Source organism: Rattus norvegicus, chromosome 4 (assembly GCF_036323735.1).
Source record: "Rattus norvegicus strain BN/NHsdMcwi chromosome 4, GRCr8, whole genome shotgun sequence".
NCBI lineage: Eukaryota > Metazoa > Chordata > Mammalia > Rodentia > Muridae > Rattus > Rattus norvegicus.
Window position 1 is genome coordinate 175,977,019 of NC_086022.1, and position 22,333 is coordinate 175,999,351.

Genomic DNA, 22,333 nt, shown 5'->3' on the forward strand with positions numbered 1-22,333 from the left:
CATTCATACCGTACCTCTCCTTTCTAGGTCACAAAGCTCAACACACACACACACACACACACACACACACACACACACACACACACACACACACCCCAATGGCAACAGCATAGGATATGAACATTTGACTCACCTCACAATGCCTTTGATATATTCTCCAGACAGCCCGTGCATGCAGACATGGTATTTGTGTGGTGTAAGAGACCCAGAGGGGAAGAAAATGGCTATGCTTACCAAATCCATTACAAACAGCAAGCTCTTAGGATTCTTCCCTCCACCCATCTCTTCCCACATGCTTGAAGTAAAGCCCCTCCTATGCAAAGCATAGCCAGGAAATTAAGTTTTGTGAGAATCCAGAGTCAGCTGCTCCTGCTAGGGTGGCCCTCTCCTTTTGTTCAATTGAGTAAGCTCGAGTCATAAGGAAATGGCATCTTCCTTGTTCCTCTCCAGTGAGACCAAATCAAGATGGCCATTTGTTATTGAGGGTTCCGTGCATGAAGAGCAGTGGACTGAGTGTTTGGCGACAGGGCGAGAGGAGAACATGGTGCCTCTGCTCTCCTCTAGCTTGCTTCCAGTGCTTTGCTATTCATGACATCTCGGCCAGCCCTTCCGAAGAGAGTGCACTCTCGGAGCTGACCTCCCATCTGGGGAAGGTTGTGTCCCTGGTACAGATGCCTGAGATGGTCAGCTTGTAAAGAGGAGGAGGGGTTTATCTGGATTCATTGTTTCAAGGGCTTCATCCCTTCATCCCTTCAGGTGAGGTAGTAGGGAACAGTATTCAAGCAGACCACATCTGTGCATCTTAGCCAGTAAGCCAAGAGTGAGCCCGAAGAATTCCCTTCAAGGATTTAAGACCCAATCTTCACAATGATCTATGATTCTTTCCTAGGCTCCACCTCTTAAGGGACCCTTCTAGAGAGCAAGTTTTCATTGTTGGGGTGTGCTTGGGTCTCAGATCTTCATGACCTGTCAGTATATTGTTAGAGAATGTTATTCTGGTAAATATTTATCCCGCTGTGTGCCAGGCTACATAGTAAGCACGCAGAAGAACAAACAACAGAGAGATAATGTCTCATGCTCATTTTAGATCACTTTCTTGTGGAGATTATGTCAGGTGGATTAAATGCTATGAAGGAAAATAAAGCAGGATTGGTTACAGGTAGCCACTGTGAAAGCTGTGTTATACAGATGGGTAGGGGGAAGAGTTCACTGGTCACAGGGGTCATTGCACCTTAAGGCAAAGGAGACAGATGAGTGGCATCTGCAAATCTGGGGGGAAAGCATTTACAAGTCATGTGTAAATGTTACAGATGAACATACAGCTAGAGTAGCAAGAGTAGAGGTGACAGGAGGCCATTGAGACCATGCACAGGTCCCTGATGGATACCATGTAGGACACGTTGAGGACTTTGGATGTTCTTTAGACCAGCACATGGCATTGCATTAGAGTATCACAGTCCTGTTTGCTCTTCAAAGGGATAGTGTGGAATGTGGATTGTAGATGGCCAGGGTTAAGAGTCATCTCTGACCTGAGTCATCTCTGCCAGGTTTTCTAGAGGGAAGACAATGGATGGGTGGAGTCTTGGAGGTGGAAATAAAGTTGGTGCGAAGCAGAGACAAAGGAATTGCAAACTGTGATATTTTGTGACAGTTGTATTGGGTTCGTTTGATTTCACTTGTTTTGAGACAGGGTTGCTTGGTCTGTAGCCTGGGCTATCCTTGAACTGACTAGGTAGTTCAGGTTGGTCTTACACTAACTGTAGTCTGCTTGCCTTACTATACACTCATACACATGTAAAAAAAAAATGATTGCAAGCAGTTAACACATCTAGCTGGTACATTGCTTCATTTTCTAAAAATTGTCAGTCTGAATGCATATCTCTCTCTCTCTCCACCCCCTTGCTCCCCCTCCCCCCTGTGTGTGTGTGTGTGTGTGTGTGTGTGTGTGTGTTTTCCCTGCTTTGTTTGTGTTTTGTTTTGTTTTTGGAAGGCAGGGTCTCTCATAGCCAGGGCAGATTTTAAACTCCCCTACCTCTACTTGCCAATAGAACTTGGCATCATCATACTTTACAGGGAAGGAGTTTTTAACTAATTAAGTCAGAGTGAAGGTTGAGCCAATGGAATGTACCATTCTCTACAGAAAGGAGATCCAGTCTCATCAGTTTGATAATAGATCAAGCATTTCTTTTGTTATGTGTTCAGACACATTCTCCATATGTAGCCCCACCCAGGAGCGCCTTCTCCTGCTCTCAGCCTCCTCTGAGAGTCCAGGCCACAGGTATGAGCCACCACACCTGGCGAATATTCACATTTGTGGTTCTCTCAGAGGTGTCAGCAGAAGTTCAAGTTTTCAGAAATATACCTTAGTCACGTGAGAAACCCTGTGGAGTTGAGAAGTCATTAAACAAACGAACACGAAGCTCCAGGAATTTAAGGATGTTGCTCAGACTTCAAATCCTAGAATTTTTCAATTGTCCATAAATAAGCAATTTTCTCTCATTGCTGTGGTAAATCACTCTGGCCAAACGCAACTCAAAGAAGAATGGTTTATCTTGGCTCACGGTTCCTGAAGGTTAGAGCTTTTCTGGGTGGGAAAAGCAGGCAGGACAAGGCAGCAGGAGAAGAACGCTGCCCAATCATGATGCAGTCATCTTACATAGAGAACAGACAGAAACTAGAAAGTGGGGTGGGATTCTAGACTGTCATAGGCTGCATGAAGTTAAATACTCCTCTGAAGCTTCTGTAGGTTCCATAGCCTCCCCAAACAATGTCACCAGCCAGACCAAGTGTGTGGGCCTATGGAAGACATTTTTCATTTAAATAATCATAGCTCTGTTCTCTGGTTTTCAACTGACCCATGAGTTTTAGCTTTATGTGGGTTGGAGAAAGGGCTCAATTATATATGTTTTTTTTTACTTTGACATATTTTATTATGATGATTGTTAATGTTATTATTATCATTTTACTTATTCCCTTTATGTCCCATTCACTGCCCCCTCCCAGTCACTCCCTCTCACAATTCTCCCCATTTTTAAAATGGGAGAGAGACAGACAGAGAGAGACAGAGACACACAGAGAGACACGGAGACACACACAGAGAGAAAGTGAGTTGGTCTGAGTTCAGAATGACCCTTGTCATTTTGCTGCATTCTTTGTCACTCTGGCATATAGAGGAGTTTTCAGATTTGGGAGTGCTAGATCCCTTTGGAAATATTTGTGCCTCTCCTGTGAGAACAAGCAGACAGGTGATTTGTGTATTCTGCTATGTATTTTGAGCCTTCTTCAGGGTTATGTTTGTATATGTGTTTCTTTTCTGTGTATATGGATATGCATACATATGTACATGATGCGCATGTACACACATGTGAGGTCCCTAGAGTGCCATGAATCTTGCTTTTTGAGGGTCTCCAGTGAACTGGAATTTATTGAGTTCAGTGGGTTGATGGCTAATGAGCCTTGGGGATCCACCTATCTCCACCTCCCGATTGCTAAGACTACAAGCACACTCTATACACCACACTTGGGTTTTTTTGTTTGTTTGTTTTTGTTTTTGTTTTTTGTCCTATTTTGTTTTTTCTCCTTTTAAAACATTGTAATCCAGTCCTTCTGCTTCTAAGACAAACACTTTGCTAACTGAGTCATCTCCCCAATTCTGTGATGGTTTTGTTGTTGTTGTTCTTTGTTTGTTTCATCGCTGATACCTGACTCTCTAGGCTCCTCCTCAGCCTTCTGTCTGAGCAATCATTCTTTTTATCCGGCCAAAATGCACCCCTCATTTCTTCCTCTTGGAATACAGTCTCAGAAAATGTTTTGTATGGTCCCGTTAAATGTTGGTGCTTTTGAATCATGCTCCCTGTTTGTTAGAGCAATCTTCATGATGCGTTAGGTAGATTGCATTTTGCAAGGCTAGGAGGAATCACTGTTTTATTCTGAGTGCACAGTTTCCGTGGAACAGAAGAAAAACAACTAGCCAAAGCATGGCTGACTCATACATGTGAGAGAAAATAACTTTTAAAATTGTAAAGATATTTTAATATCCAATTTTCTCCCTCTTCTGATCATTAGTATTGTACCCAAAGTCATCTTTGCCATTTAGCTCTTCGTCACAGTCATTCAATTGTGTACCAACCTTTGGCAGTTTTCCCATGGGGCGTCTGTGTCCTTTTCTCCTTGTCCTAATTAAGACCGTTCTTTAGACTGACTGGTGGGACATCTGTAGAAGCCACTGGTTAAGCAGTTAATCATTTACTTGCCACAAAACATGGCAAATGTTTCAATAAAGGAACACTGTTAATCTCTATAGGAGGGATGTCTTGAGATGGTGAAGCCCTAGCCTCTCATCACAGTCCCGTTATCCTCTGGCTTCCTTTACTGACACACATCGGTAGCTAACAAGTAGAAGGAGGACCCCTGGCTCCTAGCACCAAATAACCTCCCATTCTCAAGTTGTCACTGGCCTTGACATCTGTTTATCTTACTAGGAGATGGGGGATAGGAATCCCTGAGCACCTGATCAGGAAGAGGACTTTTTCCCTTATGGAAAATACTTCTGTTTTCTTCTCATGATGATGCAGACTACCTGCTTTCCTTTGTAGGACCTTAAGGAGTTGGCAGCCTGTGTTCTTCAAACAGTTTCAGAACAAGCACTACCCTATTCTAGCCTGACTGCTCCACTGATTTGAATCTGCCAGTCCAGTCCATCAAAAGTAGCTTCATGGAGACTATGTGGCAGGCTCTGAACTTTGATTTAACAGACTTTTTTTTGGATTACTGAAAAAAAAAAAGGTTACATGCAGACTTACTCTGATCTCTTTCTGTGTGCTTTATCTATCTCTTTGTTGAGATAAAGGCAGGAAAATAGAATCTTGAGTTGACAAAGTACCTAGGAATTCAATACACTAACCCAAAGAGACCAAAGAGGAAAGACTCTATAATGTCAGATGGTTTTTGCCCTTGTTTTTGAATAGAAACAGGACTCATGTTCAGGAAATCAGGATGTTGACACATTAATTATCCTATTATATTTTTTCCAGTTGCTCAGGGCACAAATTTTAGAGTCATCGTTCCCAGTTCGGTTGTTCTTACATTCCACAGCTGATCTATCTGAAAATGTATTCAGCTCTGCTTCAAAACATGTCTGGTCTCAACACTTTCTATCCGTTCTGCAGTTGCCATTTTGGCCTGTTGCCTGAGTCATTAGAGTGGCCCCGAAAGGTTTCCTGTGTTCACCCTGTGGTTTAATCATCATAGAACCACGACACTAATCCTTTGAGAACAGAGTCAGGTCGGGTCATTTCCATGCAATCTTGACATTGCTCCACCTCTCATTCCGAATGAAACCCAACGTTCTTAACAGCCCATGAGCTCAGCGAGGCTGGATTTGTTCTCTTTGATCTCATTTTCTTGCATTTCATTCCTCCTCTAGTCCAGTCACGTGATTTTACTGCTCTCATTTGAACCCGGAGAGTGTGCCTTTAGCCTCTGGTTTCTCAGTTTATAATTTCCTCTACTCGGAATATACTTCCTGTCGGTAGCCACATGGCTTGCCTGTTCATTTCCTTACTGTCTCTGCTCTAACTGTCGTCGACGTGGTCTGCCCTGTCGTCTTCTCTTATTTAAAAGCCTTTCGTGCATGCAAACCATTGCTGCCCTGCTCCATCTGTATTTGCCTTTCCGATTCATGCGCATTATCCCAGCATGCTGCTTTATTACGCTCTGCCTTCTCCAAGCATCCAAGCACAGTAAAGTTGAGGAGGAGGAGGAGGAGGAGGACGACGATGACGACGATGACTTGATTTATCTACTCAGTGCTGAGAGCAGCTCTTGTTGCAGAGTTCCTGACCCAGTAGGCATGTAATTACTGCTTGCCAAAGGAATGAAGATCTAAGGATACATAAGGAGGCCTTCTTATTTTTGTAACATTCAATAAGAAATAAAATATTGCTTCTCAGTACATCACTGTACTTACGATAGATAATATTATGAGTGTAATTAGAAAGCTAGTATTAGAACATAGAAAATAGCCTGGTAACTATGTAATCTCGACACCCCCCCCCTCCTGAAGCTGCCTTTATAACTGGGGACTGTAGCTGTGGGGTGTGTCTAATGTTCTTCTACATGAAAACATCACAGGATCCCCACAAAGTTCTGGTGTTGTGACATATTCATTGTAAAGAGATTGGCCTTTGACCGTGATTGTGTTTCCCCAATTAAAATTTTATAAAGCAAAATACTGAAAATTGCATGGCGCTTCTGAATTAATTGCCCATCTGAACATTTATGTCGAGACCATCTTGACAAGCTTAGAATGTTCCCTGGAAGGGGTGCGCTCTGCAGTAGCTTTCCTTCAAGGAACTACGTGCCTCTTGCGGAACAGATAATTGAAGACTTCAATATATATATATATATATATATATATACATACATATATATATTACATTAAATATTCATTATACCTATCTTTCATCACCTATCATCTTGCCTATCTCCATATACTCTCATATATTAACTAATAATCATCCATCTGTCATTCATAAATCACTTATTGATCATCAATATTTACCTATCTTTCAACCAACCTATCATTTGTCTAACTGTTATCTATCTATTACCTACTTATCTACAGGGCTAAGGGTCAAACCCTGGGCTTTATACACACTAGGTAAGTATCTGTCATTGGGCTATCTACGTGTCACAGGCTAAGGAGAATTTAAAAGAATGACCATGATGAGATGAGATGGATAGATTAGTCCCTGGAGTCAGTTTGCTAGTTGGCTCTCCAGAGGCAAGCCCAGGCTAAACTTCCAGGCAGCTTTGCTAGCTGAGGACAGTTGTCCACTGTGTCCTCTCATGATAAGCATGAAGAGAAAGCTACTGCAAACTTGCCTTTACTTTTGATTTTCTCCTCTCTTGGCTCCAGTGATGTCAAAATCCCCTCCCCAGGAACTTTTAATAACCTTTTGTACAAGACGAATGCATATCTCTGTGAAGGATGTGTCTACCTCTGTCAAACCAAACCAAACAAAACACAAATGAACAAAAAATCAGACTAAATCAAGTTTACTTAGAATTTAAAATACAGCCTGAATAAAAGAATATATGTCCTATTTTCTTATTCTAATCAGCGAAATATTTTTTGTTTATTTGTTTCTGATATTAACCTTTCCAGGCTTAAGACTTAGATTTCTGTAGGTTTCCACAAAGTATTAGCTAAGTAGTCCTTCATTAGTAGATAAAAACAGAGAACAGAAGTTAAGGTGTATACCCATGCATACACATACACATATGAAGCACTCATTAAGTCATGTATGTGCTTTCACAGTTTAATTCATGTGTGCTTTACATTATTTTCTCATGAAACATCTTAAATGAATGTTAGATATGCAATCTTATATATACATTATTGTATAGTGCTGTCTTATCTAAGGGGCTGATTCTCAGGCTTCCTAAGCTCATATCTCAAATGGTGGAGCAGGACGTAATGTCTGTATCTTATGACATATAAACATTAACCTAATTTTAGTGAGTAATGAATCCAATGTTAAAAAATACACAGTATAATCCGATCTATAACGGACAGTTTATGGTAGTGCTATAAAAAATATTTAAGACGAAACATTTAAAGTGCAACCTGATTAAATTATCAGACATGCCAAATAAATTAGAAGGCCCATTTGTTTTCCATGAAATTGCTGTATCCCGAGGTCTCGTTGGCCTGGTCCTACAAAGCTCTTCATATATCGTCGGGTATTGAAATTCTTAGGGTTTCCTTAGCTCTCGGCTTTGCTCCTAAACACTTGGGGCCTTTGACATTCTCTGCTTCAATGTCACCTTCTGGTACTTCTCTGCTGAGCAGTGAGAGGCTGTGTCCTTTGAGTTGCTCACACATATCCAGCTCTTTGTCTGTTCATTGTCACATGAGGCTGTCGGCTGTTTATGGATCACAGAAAGTACGATAGGCAGTGCCGGGTAACTGAGTAGCCTTCGGTCCAAGTTATTAATCTGCTTCCTGACCGCATGGATTTTCTTGCTTGGTGTTTCCATTCTTGCTTAGTGTCGTATTGAATTTGTCACTATCCTGTCCATTTTCTCCCAGAATAGCCCTTTCACTTATCCCAGATTTCAGTGAGGTCTACAGATATTAATTTCCAGAAAACTATTTCGGGATGAATAAGTAATGTTGGGAAAATCATTGTAGATTTGAGTGCAAGCTGAATTACAGTGTAGAAATGGCCTCCAATCAGTGGTCTCCTCCCATGTTCTCACTAATGTGCCGTGAGAGACACGGGGAGGAATAGATGCAGATCAAGGCACTGAACGTCGAGTCCACTACTTGAATCTACCAGGAGTTTTGCCAACATATGTCAATAAAACTACGGTGAGGCTTGCCATCAGCCTCTAGTTTTCCCATACCCATTCGGCAGTAACTAGGAAGACCAGTTGTTTTCTATGGTTTGGAAGCACTGGGTTCTTCAAGCACAAAGCAAAGCGAAAGTTAGACACCTTCCATCTTTTACATGCGTATGTCCTTTTCAGACTGTTGAACTTTGACCACTGTGGCATTGTCCAGTCCCTAACGAGGTCTTTACAGATATTCATAGAGTCATTGAAAAAAATTCCTGTAGGAAAATGATTGAATCTTTTATAATGTAATCATATATAAAGGAACAAAATATATAAATAAAATGCATCTAGATGTGTTGCAGATGTAATTTCCAGAAAGAAGCTCGCCAATAAGCGTAGTTTGGATCCCTGCACTGGGGTGTGTGTGTGCGTGTGTGTGTGTGTGCGTGTGTGTGTGTGTGTGTGTGTGTGTGTGTGTGTGTACAGAAGGGTGATTGTATATATGGGAATAGAGTGGATAGATGTATATATGTGTCTATGTGTCTCTGTGTATCATTGTGCCTGTGTGTGTGTGTGTGTGTGTGTGTGTGTGTGTATGTGTTTATGGAAGGGTGATTTTATATGTGGGGATAGATGTGTGTGTGTCTCTGTGTCTGTGTGTGTCTGTGTGTCATTGTGCCTGTGTATGTGTGTGTGTGTGTGTGTGTGTGTTTATGGATGGGTGTTTGTATAAGTGGGGGATAGGGGTGTGTATGTATATGTTTGTGTGTGTGTGTGTGTGTTTATGGATGGGTGTTTGTATAACTGGGGGATGGGGTGTGTGTGTGTATGTGTGTATATGTTTGTGCGTTTGTGTGTGTGTATAAGAATGTACAGTAACTAGAGAAGGCAAATGTGTCATGATTAAAGCACTCCCATCTTAGACAGGGAAAGGAGAGGTACCCCGTGAGCTGTCCTGGCACCTCTCAGGCTTATGCTCAGTGTTGTGGCCTTTAGTTGCTGCCAAGTTCCTACAAAAGTAAAAGCAAAGAACGGCTGGGAGGTTCGGCTGCTCTAATTTCATTTCACACTCTCGACGATCCTGCGAGGTGTATTTCTAGCAGCTGGGTGCATTTGTGAGTGCAGTGGCACATTCTGCTTTCGTTTACAATGCTTTGATGTAAACAAGTTATCCTGATGGAAGCCTTCAGCAACAGAAAATTAATCAAAAAGTATTTACTGAATAAAACCTTCTAGGGACAGGGCTAAAAAACTAAAAACTAAAAAATAAACTAAACTAAAATAGTAAACTAATAAACTAAAAAATAGTAAATATAAGTGAGGAACTAGAAATGACATAATATGAGGAGAAAAAACTGAATTTGACCAGAACATCACATTAGTTTGACCACTGGTTGAATTTTAACATGTCTTAGATTTTTTTGACAAATATGCACACATCAATAAAAAATGTCTATATATTCAAAGGTTTGGCAGCATTAACTTGAAATATCGAACACTTTAACTTAACACAGTTGAGTTAGAGGAAGTCAAGGTCCTTTACAGTTACAGACATCTTGTACTCTGTCAGTGTGTCCCTTCAGAAACTCAGACTCCACTCTGAGAAAAACAACATGGGAGGCAGCCACCTCAAAGGTAGTCACAAGATGGCAGCTGTCTATCAAGTAAGACACTGTTACGGCTCTGGGCTACAGAATTGTTGGGGTGCTGAGGTCCTGAGGGGTGGGCGCCGCTTCTCTCATTAATATAGCACTTGCTTCCATGGCTTAGTGGTTCCATAGGGTCCAAAGCCACTCATGTTTCTGAAACATGGAGGCCTGGTGTCTCAGCAACCAGCAGCAGAGATTCTTGTTAAGATTCTGTGGCTGTTGGCTTGAGAGAAGTGGTGGTTGTGGTGGGTGAGACAGAGAGAGATGGAGAGATGGAGAGGGGGAGGAGAAAGAGGGGAAGAGAGGAGAGGGGAGAGGAGAGAGGAGAGGAGAGCAGAGAGAGGAAGGGGGAGGGAGGAAGAGGGAGAGACAGAGAGAGACAGAGAGAGACAGATAGAGAGAGACAGAGAGAGAAGGAGGAAGGGGGAGGGAGGAAGAGGGAGAGACAGAGAGAGACAGACAGAGAGAGACAGAGAGAGAAGGAGGAAGGGGGAGGGAGGAAGAGGGAGAGACAGAGAGAAACAGACAGAGAGAGAAGGAGGAAGGGGGAGAGACAGAGAGAGATGGAGAGATGGAGAGGGGGAGGAAAGAGAGGGGAAGAGAGGAGAGGGGAGAGGAGAGAGGAGAGGAGAGCAGAGAGAGGGAAGGGGAGGGAGGAAGAGGGAGAGACAGAGAGAGACAGACAGAGACAGACAGAGACAGACAGAGAGAGAAGGAGGAAGGGGGAGAGACTAAGAGAAACAAGAGAGAAAGGGGTGAAGGAAACCTTTCTTATCTTCCATCTTTTAAAATATACTTTAAATTCTTCTTGGCTCTTATGAACCAGAAAGTTAAGAAGGCTGATAACCTACAGACAGCCTACATATATATTGGTTCCTTCCCCCATCTTTATCATTTTTATGTTGCTTGTTTTAATACTTGACCTGCAAATAAATGATTCATCACAGTGACAATTTGCTTATCTTGCTTAAGGTCTGACGGGTTGAAAAATTGGAACAGCAGTGACACAGACTAATGCATACATCCGTCGGAAGTATCACATACATCCTTCACAATACAACATAAAAAAAAACCCAACAACCAAATACCAGTAAGAGTTTTACACCAAAGTGATCTTTAAGTTTTTATACTAGAAAATAATTATTTGCATTAATTGTGTGGTATAATTACCTAGCTGATTCATTTACATAGATGATTCTCTTTTATTTATAGGGAGAAAGAGTTTTGGGATCTTCTAAGGATTATTTCATTTTCATGCTTTTCAGACTGTCTTTTATGTTTGGCGATCCCATAAGCACATGCCCTGCATGGCTATTGTATGTACTTTTCTTCCCCACCATTCTGCCCGGACACCTCCCTGGCCCATCTTTATTTCACCATGTGATCCACAGACTACTCTTGGTGTGGCCATCTAGAACGCTGACTGGTCCTTTTGGCTTGACCTTATGTAATGACCATGTTGTGTCCGGGAGAGAGCATTTTCAGAGTCTTCCCCATCGACTGCCACTTATAGTCTTTCTGTCGCCTCTTTCCTGGGTCTCGTGGGGAAGGACACAAATGCTCCCTTTAGGGCTGAGCACTCCACGGTCACTTATCCTAGGAACTTTGACCAGCGATGAGTCATTGCACTAACTACTGCCCACTTCAGGAAGGGGCTTTACTGAGAGCAGCCATAGTCTAGTGGTTTAAACACAAGTTTTCAGGAATCAGCATGACAGCATGGTAATATATCAAAGAACAGTGGTAAATTTCTACCTATGGCTTATGACTTCCTCAGCCATGGACTTTTGAGATGGCTTATAAGCACGTATTCCCTCCTGTGGAGCATGCTTTAAATCCAACAGAAAGTGATTGGTCATTCCCATAATCAATATCCCTATTGCCCCAGTGGGCAGCACATCATGCCTGGCAGAGCCATCCTTTGCCACTCAGCACTCCCTGCTCTGTGTGAGCACCACTGACTTTTCACCTCCAGGGGTTCATAGCATCTTTGGACACTTTGCGAGCCAGTCAGCCAGCACGAGGGAGTTCTCAGGTCATTTCTAGTTATGGTGGATACACATGAGCAATGGCAGTGCCCACAGCCTGTTTCATTCTGGGGCTGCTGAGGTCCCCATGGCCAGTGGATCTTAGGGAGGTACCCCATACAGGGTTTCATTTATTAATCCATGTCTTCTGGGGGAGGGGGAGTGCTGTCTACTTGTGTAGCATTTTCACACACCCTAGTGCTAGTGAACCCACTCCCTGCCACCTTCTCTGTGTCCCTTCTCCCTATCCCTGCTTTAACCTCTCATCCTATTGGGCAAGAGCATTTGGAATTTTTAGAAATGGCCTCAGATGGATCATGTTAAAGACTAGGTGGTTTGTCGGGTGAATTATCTGGGCTGGTGACCTCAGAGGTGTTCCGTAGACCCACTCTGCACTTTGGGTTCACTGGATCTATTCAGAGTCAAGCAGGACCCTACTCACTCGGGTCATCAGAGAATGTCGTTCTATCTGCAGCTTCACCACCAACCTTTTGCTGAAATATAACCTTTTATCTCAGGAGTGCGTGGCCAGTGTCATGATGCACAGAGTGTTTCCGAAAGTGTGGAGACCAAAGTCATGAGTCCATGTGGTTGTTCCAAGCATAGCCAGCCAGGTTTGCTTGTGTTTTGTAATAGTGTTTGTGGTTTGCATCTTAACGGCGGTGGTTAGAGGGAACAGAAGTCAGCTTGATACTGCCATCTTCCGGACACCCAGGGGTCATTTTTTTGTCACAAGGGCAGCAATCCTCAGGCTGGTACTCTTTAAGGAAACCTAACTAGAATATAATGACATGGTGGAGTCTTTCAGTGAGTTTAGTTCTTTTTCTTATCACTCTATACTTATTTGATATATTACTAAGTTTCCACTTAGTAAGTCACCTTAGTGAATTAAAGTTTTCAAATATCCAGTTGAAGGTAATCCCTTGGTGTGTCCATCGGTAACATGCTAAGTAATCACAAAGTGGCTTCTTGGATGATGGAAATTTTCACATGATAGCATTTTCTCCCCCAGCAGTTCTTTAGTCCCATTTCAGTGGGTTATGCATAATTCCAGGCATGGAATGTGGATGGGTACAGTCCAGATTGCTGTGAGCACAGCTCCATTTACATACATCCTTTTCTTCTAATAATTTCACAGAGATGAAAAAGAAGTAATAGACACATTTGCCAAAATGAGATTAAGATCATTGATTTATTCTCTTTCTCTAAGTAATCCGGATTACATTTTGGGCTCAGTCAAATCAGTGAAAGAAACAACAATGGTGATTGATGATTTATTTTAAAGAGAATCATCGTAAGTCTCTAAAGAGCCTTTTAGCAACTTTCGGCCCTGTAAGTTCAATAAATATACGAAGGAGAGCAATAGTCAAGGCTAGCGAGAAGGTCGGTGACAAACAACTGCCAAAACTGGGGACCCAAGTTGGATCCCTGAAACCTACATGGAAGAAGGAACAGATTCCTACACATGGTTCTTTGCCCTACATGTGTATGCACACGCACACACAGACACAGCACACACGCACATGCACACGAAGTAACAAATAAATGTAAAAAACTTACGATTATTCTTGCCTATATTTCCGAAGCGCGTCCTGATTTATTTGCGGCATATACATCATTTCAGAAGATTGTTAAGACGGCAATAAGCCTAAGAAGAGGAGGAACAGCAGAGTAAGGTGATGCAGTGAAGCCAAGCCCCTGGCCCCTCAGTGTGTGGGCGGCTGTCCACTCACAGGTAGAGCTGGAACCCAGAAACTTAAGACTCAGGAAGAAAATGTACTGGAAGGGTTATGGGCATCTGTGTATACTTAATGGCAATATTAAAAATTAAACTACGGTTGGTGCTTTATTTTTTGAAAACTTGCTTTACCTCTCCTAATTGAGTTGAATCTTTCACCTGAGGATTACTGTCTACAATCCATTAATTAATTTGTCTATTTTAAAATTTTGGTTTTATTCATGTAGAATCCTTGCATCTCTATTTTATCTAGAAATTGCATTGTTTTAATGTTTGATAACTATATAATACATTTTTATGTGATGTACAAGTAAGGTTAATATTTCTAACATGTGAGGATTCCCTTTCTGACTTGACTCCACATGTTTACACCAAGCTTTCTTTCAGGTCTGTTTCCATTTAGTTAGAAAGTTCCACAGAGGAGCACCAGACTCCCATTGAGTAAGACCTAGACGCCCATTAATCTCAAAAGCACGCTGTTTATCTCTGTCCAAAAATAGGAAAAACAGTCATCGCTGCTTCCAAGGAGACTTTTTGAGAATAAATACGATAACAGCTTGCAGGTAATTTTAAATCCCAGGCATAAGAACTGATAAGGCTTAAAGAGCAGTAGGTTAGAAGTCAAGAGACTCTTATCTCAGTGGCAAAGCTGGACAGAAATATTCACTCTCTTTAAAGCTCCATTCCCCTCTCAGCAGGGTGAAAACACCGCCACTCTCTTCTAACCTCGGTGTAATATTCGCAATTGAAGTATATTTTAAAGTAACTTAAGGAGATGGACAGATAGCTTAGTGGTTAAGAGCACTGGATGCTCTTTCAAAGGACCCAGGTTCCGTTCTCAGCACCCAGCTGGAGGTTCACAATTGCAGTTCCAGTTGCACCATGGGAAAGCCCTTTGTCCACTGCAGACACCGTGTATCGTACACAGACATACACATAGGCAAATACTCCTGGTCATAAAATACAAAATAACAATTTTAAAAATTTAGTAACGCGTTTGAAGTTGAAAGTTTCACAAAAGATATACTGTGCCTTTTACACAGAAAAATGGATTGTTTGAAGAGATAAGACTCAAGATTGTGATTCATGTCCCAAAATAAGCTTTTGGCCATAAACATTTACAGTCAGGAGTGGAAAGCATCTCACACTTTGAGATCACTGACTTAACACTTGTGTTCCTTTATCACATCTATTTGTGTTCACCAGAGGTTTGTGAGAAATTTATTTTTGTTTGTTTGTTTGCTTGTTTTTGAGACAAGGCCTTGCTATGTTCTCTAGCCTGTCCTTGAACTAACTTTGTAGCCCAGGCTAGCCACCAACTTACAATAATTCTCTTGCTTCTGCCTCCTAAGTACTGGACTTACAAGAATACACCCACATGTCTGGTTGAAATTATTCATTTTCTTGTCTTAGATTTTTTTTCAAAAACTACTTTTAATAAGGGTTCTTAAATAGTTTAAGCTCTTTTCTAGCTGACCACCCACTGGAGGTAGTGGAGAAAGAACGGTTATATGAGGGAAATGGACTTGGTCAGAAATTCTTCTTCGAAGCATATCCCATCTGCGCTGTCAGGAAGTCAGCAGTTCAGTTCACAGGAATCAGCAGTGGCAGCTTGATCCACCTGCAAACACTTGGTGAATATAGCAGACGCCCTGTTCAGTAGGTTGGGTTAGCAAACATGAATTAGTAGTGGTGGCGTGACCTAGCAGATATAGCCAGGCCTCCATAGAACCTTCATGAGGCACCAGGACTAGCAGGGCCTCCAGGAGACGTTCTCTACTGTGCCTCTCTCAGTGAAGACTAGCAAAGACAAGACTAGAGACCCAGAAGCATTGCAAAGCTAATGGTCTCTCTCCTTTGGGTCCTATTTATACCTCTTCCTCCAAAAAATCACGTATCCTCTCCCCTGGCTCTTGCTCACCGCGTGAATCTGTGTTAGCATAACTCCACATGAATCTGTATCAGTTGACAGTTGGTCCACATCCTCAGAAGTGGCAAGAAGCCACCGTAACACCACCAGAGGTTTATTTTTGCTACATTTCTTCCTATGAAGTCACAGCAAATAAAGACAGTTGAAGAATGGCAAGGTGGACTAATACCATCCAGTGTCGGCCACCTTCTGTTGGGCCTTTCTCATCATGTATCTCACTTTCACATGTTCACTTTAGCAAAACATCCTTCCAGCTGTTCTGCTTCAGGAAAACATCCTTTGACATAACTGACTTTCCAAAAGAACCAGAAGTTTTCACTTCATTTTGTAATTATACAATTATCTAATTTTATATAGATTATATGTAATATAATCCACTAAGGAACATGCAGAAAAACAGCAAGGATTGAATGAATGCTGTCATGATCAGCCCAGGACAGGTCTGGGCACTCTGATATATTCTTGTTTTCTCTCTCTCATATATAGTATGTGTATGATTCTTTGTTGTATGTATACATGTGTATGTGTGTTGTTAGTGAATGTGTGTTCTGTGTATTGTGCTTTGTGTGTTGTGTGTAGTGTTATCTGTGTATGTGTGCCTTGTGTTGAGTTGTCCATATTATCTCTGTGTGTGATATGCATGTAAGTATGTGCTTGGTGTTATATGTATCTGTTTGTGTTATGTGTTAATTATGTGTGCAGTGTATGCATGAGTACGATGGGCAGTTCTTTTAATGTCCCTTTGATTGACCCAGGGAAAGGTGAACTCTGGAGTTCATTCATTTACAGCTGAATATTTCATTTATTTTTTCTGAAAAGTAGAACCTAGGAGTTGAGGTTTTTGCTCTCTAGCAGACGTCATGAATGTTATGTATTCCCGGCATTTAACAATTTTCCTGTGCTGGCCACTAGGTGGCTCTGCCCTTGAGTGACTTCCCTAATGGAGCCCTGTCAGTGTAATTAGGCTGAAATGGTGCATGGATTCTTGGGCTTATCAGCTTTACATTGATAATCCGTGGGTAAAATCACTCAACAGCTCAATGACTGAGGCCTGATTCAAATAGAATTTCAAGGTATTGTGGGTGTAATATCAGCCTCCACCATGGCAATTGGATGAGCTTGGAGAGCAGTGTGTTCGCTTACCCAGAACCACCGGCACAGATTGGTCCAGGCCTTGTCTGTAGACCAATGACTTCATTGTCTCTATCATTGAAGTGCTTTCAGTTAAATTTCTCCTCTTGTTACTCTTTGTAATTATGGTCCATAAATATTAATTAATGGATACTTAATGTACAACATTATTCTCAATGACTGTGGAGGGCAGATGTTTACCTGGATGGACATACAATTCTCTCCCAAATCTGTCTTTTGGGACGACTGTTTCTGTGTTGTTTCTTAGTCCGTACTAATTTGTATCCTGACGACATCTTTCTTTTTCCTTAAAGACCAGCTGGGGACAAGAAATGGCCGAGATGGCGTTGACTAGAATGAGGCCTCTGGGGACAGATTCTCCTCAGTTATCACTGAACTGTGACTTACGAAAAGGGAACAGAATGCTTGAGGAGAGAGGTACCCGGCACGTTCTGAACTTTAAATTTTCACTTGGGAACCTCCGCGCCGTGGTTTGAGAAGTTGCTTGCCATCCAGCATGGTGGTTAGCTTGAGGCCCAACTCTTCTACGTAGTTCGTTCTAGGCCGGCTTATCTCTACATGGTGAGATCCTGGTTTATTTTAGTTTTTTGACTGTTGTGTTTTGGGTTCTGCTGTGTTTTGGGTTCATAACTACTAATTTATGTTCTCTTACCTACAGTTTGTATAAAAGAATAGCTCTGTGTCTTCTTTTGTCAGAATAAAGATGAATGAAGTGGGAGAGTACCTCACTACTTCTTCTCCGAGTTAGTATTCTGTTAGTATTCTTTGTCCCTTCCTTTCCACAGTAGACACCTTCCAAGAACACAGTAATCCCTGTGTGTGTTCCTGGTGGGTTCTTAGATTACACAGGCTCAAGGCTCTGATGCTGGGCCAAGCTCTCGTCAATTTCGCCGGCTGAGAACTGTGTGTTCTAGAATATTTGAGACCTTAGGTACTTGAGCTTATGCAATTCAAAAATGGTAGCATGTCTTGAATGAGATAGAAAATGCGTGAGTTAAAGCCCTGGGGTTGAATGAAATGTGGAAATCAGATAGAACAAATGGTTCTTAGTTCTCAGAACTTCAGAGACTATCTTTAAAAGAATGTCCCAGAAGAAGGAAGCATTATAAATAATACAGATTTGTGCCAAAAGATGTTACTCATCCCCAGGTTGGTCTGTCTGTCTGTCTGTTTATCTGTTTATCTGTTTCTCTCTCTCTCCCTCTCTCTCTCTCTCTCTCTCTCTCTCTCCCTCCCTCCCTCCCTCTCTCTCTCTCTCTCTCCCTCTCTCTCTCTCCCTCCCTCCTTCCCTCCCTCTCTCTCTCTCTCTCTCTCTCTCTCTCTCTCTCTCTCTCTCCCCCTCTCTCTTCCCCCCTTTCTTTTTGAGATTTCTGAACTGATAAGAAATTATGTTTTAATGGATCTGTTGCTTTGAGGTCACTGGTGACTTCGGGGAGCCAGAGAACTAAGTCAGCAGGTTGGAGCCTGACCTTGCGGCCCATTTATTTTTCTCTCTTCTCGCTCTTGAAAAGCGTGCTCCCTGGAGATTTCTCTGAATAGTGGCTGCGCGTCCTGAAGCCCCACCCTCTGTTGAGTACACTGAACTACGTTGTGCAACATGGAAATTATTCCCATTCCTGCACTTGACAGCCAGACACTTGGAAGGCCAACAAAGACAGCAAACTGCTGGGGAGGGAAAATGCTGTGTACTCCCGGCTCTAGACTGTGGCTGAAGCCAGTGTTTGGTATATGAGGAACATAACAAATAGGAGTTTAAAGTTTTTTAGATTATTTTTCTCCTCTTTTTGGTGGTAGGCGTTGAACCTCAAGACCTTGGGCTTGCTAAGTACGTGCCATACCACGGAGCTACAACCCCAGCTTGAACAAGCAGCTTAATAAAATTAAGAGATGGTAAAGCATATAAACAAAAATTCTTTCCTAATTGAGAATTATTCTCTATGCTTTTGGGATTTCTGAGGCAGGATTTCATGTACTCCCTGACCGTTCTCAAACTCCCGTTGTGACCAAGGAGAGGCTTGAGTTTCTGATCCTCCTGCCTCCTCCTTTTAAGTTGCGGAGTATAGGAGCATACTGGGGCTTATATGGTGTTGGGGATTGAACCCAAGGATTCATGAGTAGACTAGGTGAAGCTTGGTCCTCCTTCCTTATCCATCACCTCTTCTTCTAGTTGCTAATGATACCGTGTTTCTCCATCACTAATTTTGGGTTTGGCTATTCTCCTTTTTGTGATTATAAGTGCAAAGCTAATTTAAATATCAAACTTTCGAGTGTAAACTTTGTAGAAACAAGCACACATTTTATCTGAGGATGTGGACAGGCTCTGATGTATTTTGTTGTGTTGTTGTTGTTGTTGTTGTGAGGTGGGGAGGGCAGGCTCTGTTGTTTATGCCCCCAGACTTTTGCCTTGGTTCGTAAACTCCTCGACTTACATGTTAATTGAATAAATGTGTCCAAATTTTATCTAGTTGGGAGTAGAAGAAGACAGCTGCTAGACATAAATTCTGAGTTACTGGTTATTTTCAACTTAGGAGAAAATGTGAAGTGAGGAATAGCAGATAGGCATCCTTTAGAAGGACAGATTTATACATGAAATGTCTCTAAGAAATCCTTCAAGGAAGAAGGTAAAAGAGAGATTAATACTCTAGGAAGGTGTCTAGAAATCTTTAATTCAGAAAGAAATTTAGAGTGAATGATAAGGATATACTAAACTCTTTTATTAAGTATATTTTAACTAAATTCAACATTTATTAACAAAGAAGTAAACTGTAAAACTCTCTAAAGTTAATAAGGCCTTTCAGGCCTTCTGAGTTTTATATAATGCTTTCCTGTGTTCTCTGACCTTATAGAAAGTCTATTCCACCATTAAATGATTCTTAAAGGTGAGTTACTATTCTTGATAATATGAAAATATTTTTTTCAATCCTATTTTTTATCTCACTATATGATATCTCTTAATATCATAGAATATGAACTGGCTGGGTTATTTTAGTAGACATTAGTCTTTATTCCTCATTTTAAGAAGGATATTATATAGATTTTTATTTTTTAAGAAAATGATGTTACTTTGTGTGTGTGTGTGTATCTGTGTGTGTGTATCTGTGTGTGTGTCTGTGTATCTGTGTGTGTGTTTGTGTGTGTTGTTTGTGTGTGTGTGTGTGTGTGTGCGTGTGTGCGTGCGTGTGGGTGCACACACATGCCGTAGAGCAAGTGGGGGTTAAAGGGAGAACTGGCCTCTCCTTCTACCATATAGGTTATGGGGATAGAGCTCAGGTCATCAGGTTGGACATCAAGTGCACTAAGCCACCTCATCGGACCAAGACAGTCACATGATTCTTAACATGTCTTTGTAGAGTGTTGGTCAGTGGAGAAAACATTTTCCCTCTCTTAAGAATACGAGAGGGCTGTCTCCCATAGCTTCTGCATGATTTCCTTCTCATTCTCGAAAAAAAGCAACCTGCATCACATCGGTTTATAGTAACAATGTTGTTGTGCAAGCATTGAGTTCATAGATCCCTCATGGGTTTACCTTTTCACTTGTAATACATTTCTGAATGTCCATTTTACACCCCAAGCTGCCTCAAAACTGTGCTTTCTTTGAGTAATGTTTTGTGCAATATACAGTTTACACCTATAATTGTTGCTTGTTGTCACAAGTCTTTGTCTGGAGGATGGTGGGTATAATGGCTTTTCCTGGTTGTCAATTTGACTATATCTGGAATGAACTACTATGCAGAATTTGAGGGCACATCTGTAATCCAAATCTTGAAGCTGGGTGATACAAGTTTCTGACCTGGATCTTGGCATGGAGATCTTGAGGCATAGTGGAAAGTTTAGGCCCAGGCAAGGTAGTACACATCTTCAATCCCAGAAGTCTAAGGTAAGGAGATCTCTGAGCTCCATGTCAGCCTGGGACAAAGTAAGTGGTGGTACACACCTTTAATCTGGGCCACACCTACATAAGGACATTGATAGAAGGAAGCGTCACTCTGACTGCTTGCACTTACTTGCCAGCACATCTGTTGGAGTCTACTTCTACAGAAGACCAGCTGAAACAACCAGCATTGTGGGACTGAGCAACTGCTAGATTCTTGGACTTCCCATTCACAACTGACTATTGAGTTAGTTGGACTATATTCTGTAGGTCATCACAATAAATTCCCATTCCATAAGTTCTGTGACTCTAGAGAACCCTAACTAATACAGTGGGTGATTAAGGACTATAAGTAGCTCATAGTCTTGAGAAAACTTTTTAATCTTCTAAGACCCCCTTTCTCCCCCTGTAATGTACCTCAATAATGTAGGACTTAGAAGTTAATGGTGCAGACTAAAGAGAAAGATAAATGGGCGGGAATGACATCAGAATGCTGGCAGTTGATTGGAGTTGCCTAAAGAGATGGGAAAAGGTTGAGAAGCCTCAGGCTGCCAAGCCTTTCTTCTGGTTCTTCTGCTCATCTTCCTCCATTCTCTTCCCCTGTCATGCAGCTCAATGCCTGCCAGACCTGAGGAGAAGTATTTCACCATTGTCATGACCTAGAACCTAACTGCAAAGCAGAATTAAGTGTCTTCAGTATCTTTGTTCACTGCCCGATAGTGGTGGATCCATGAGTCCTGGCACTGGATTTTGGTTGCATTTGTACACAGAGGATGGACAGACTGAAAATATCCTCCTACAGCCTCTGAGCTTAGCTGGCAGGAGATGCTTTGAAACAAGTTCAGAGAAGAGGCCACTGGAGACCTCACTGGCTACCATGCATCTGTCCACTTTGTCACCAAGCCTCGTAACTGTGTCCAACTTAAATGAGCCCTCATACTGTCCCAGAAAGCCAGGAGATGAAGGTCAAAGCTGAGGGGGCATTCACTGACTCCACTGTCTCTTAGTACAGGGTCATACTTTGCTTGGCATTTATGAACCAGCGTGAGATGTGGGAGGACAGAGGCAGCTCAACGTGGCTGTCAGGGTTCTTCTTTTTTTGTAGTAACAGACAGGGAAGACCTACTTGCTCATGGTGAACTTACAAAGTCCAGAAACCATTCTTTAACCCAGGTGATGATTGACAGCTTTCATACTTTCCCCACTGACCTCTCAGTAACTGTTGGTGTTCTAGTGATCGGCAGGTGACAGCTAAGGTCCATTTTTATTGTGGATATGGATGGGGGGGCACCTGTGGAAGACAGAGGTCAAGCTGTCTTTCTCTCTACCTTATTTTATTCTACAAAATGTAATGTTGTTGTTGTTGTTGTTATTTTGTACATCTCAACTGCTATTTCCCCTCTCTTCTCAGTCCCTACTTCTAGTCCCTCTCCTCCTACTCCCAATCTACTACTCCTCCATTTCTCTTCAGAATAGGTCAGGTCTTCCATGGATCTCAACCAAACATGGCATATTAAAATCGTACTAAGACTAGGCACCTCCCATCCTATTAAGGCTAGAAGTGACAGCCCATTATGAGGAAACTGGTCCTGAAAGCGGCAGAAGAGTCAGAGACAGCTCCTG

The 22,333-nt window shown here is 42.0% G+C and overlaps 1 protein-coding gene across 2 annotated transcripts in view; it reads left to right on the forward strand.

The window, feature by feature from the left end:
- Pde3a (phosphodiesterase 3A) overlaps positions 1-22,333 on the forward strand; it is a 266,256-nt gene that overhangs the window by 72,743 nt on the left and 171,180 nt on the right. The window contains exon 1 of one of the 2 annotated variants that reach the window (XM_063286623.1): positions 17,379-17,400. The exons of the other annotated variant lie outside the window; for it this stretch is intronic. Within the exon in view, the coding sequence (XP_063142693.1) occupies positions 17,398-17,400 (3 nt within the window). The 5' untranslated portion in view covers positions 17,379-17,397. Of the gene's footprint in view, positions 1-17,378; positions 17,401-22,333 lie in introns of those variants that run through there. 2 annotated transcript variants of the gene reach the window in all.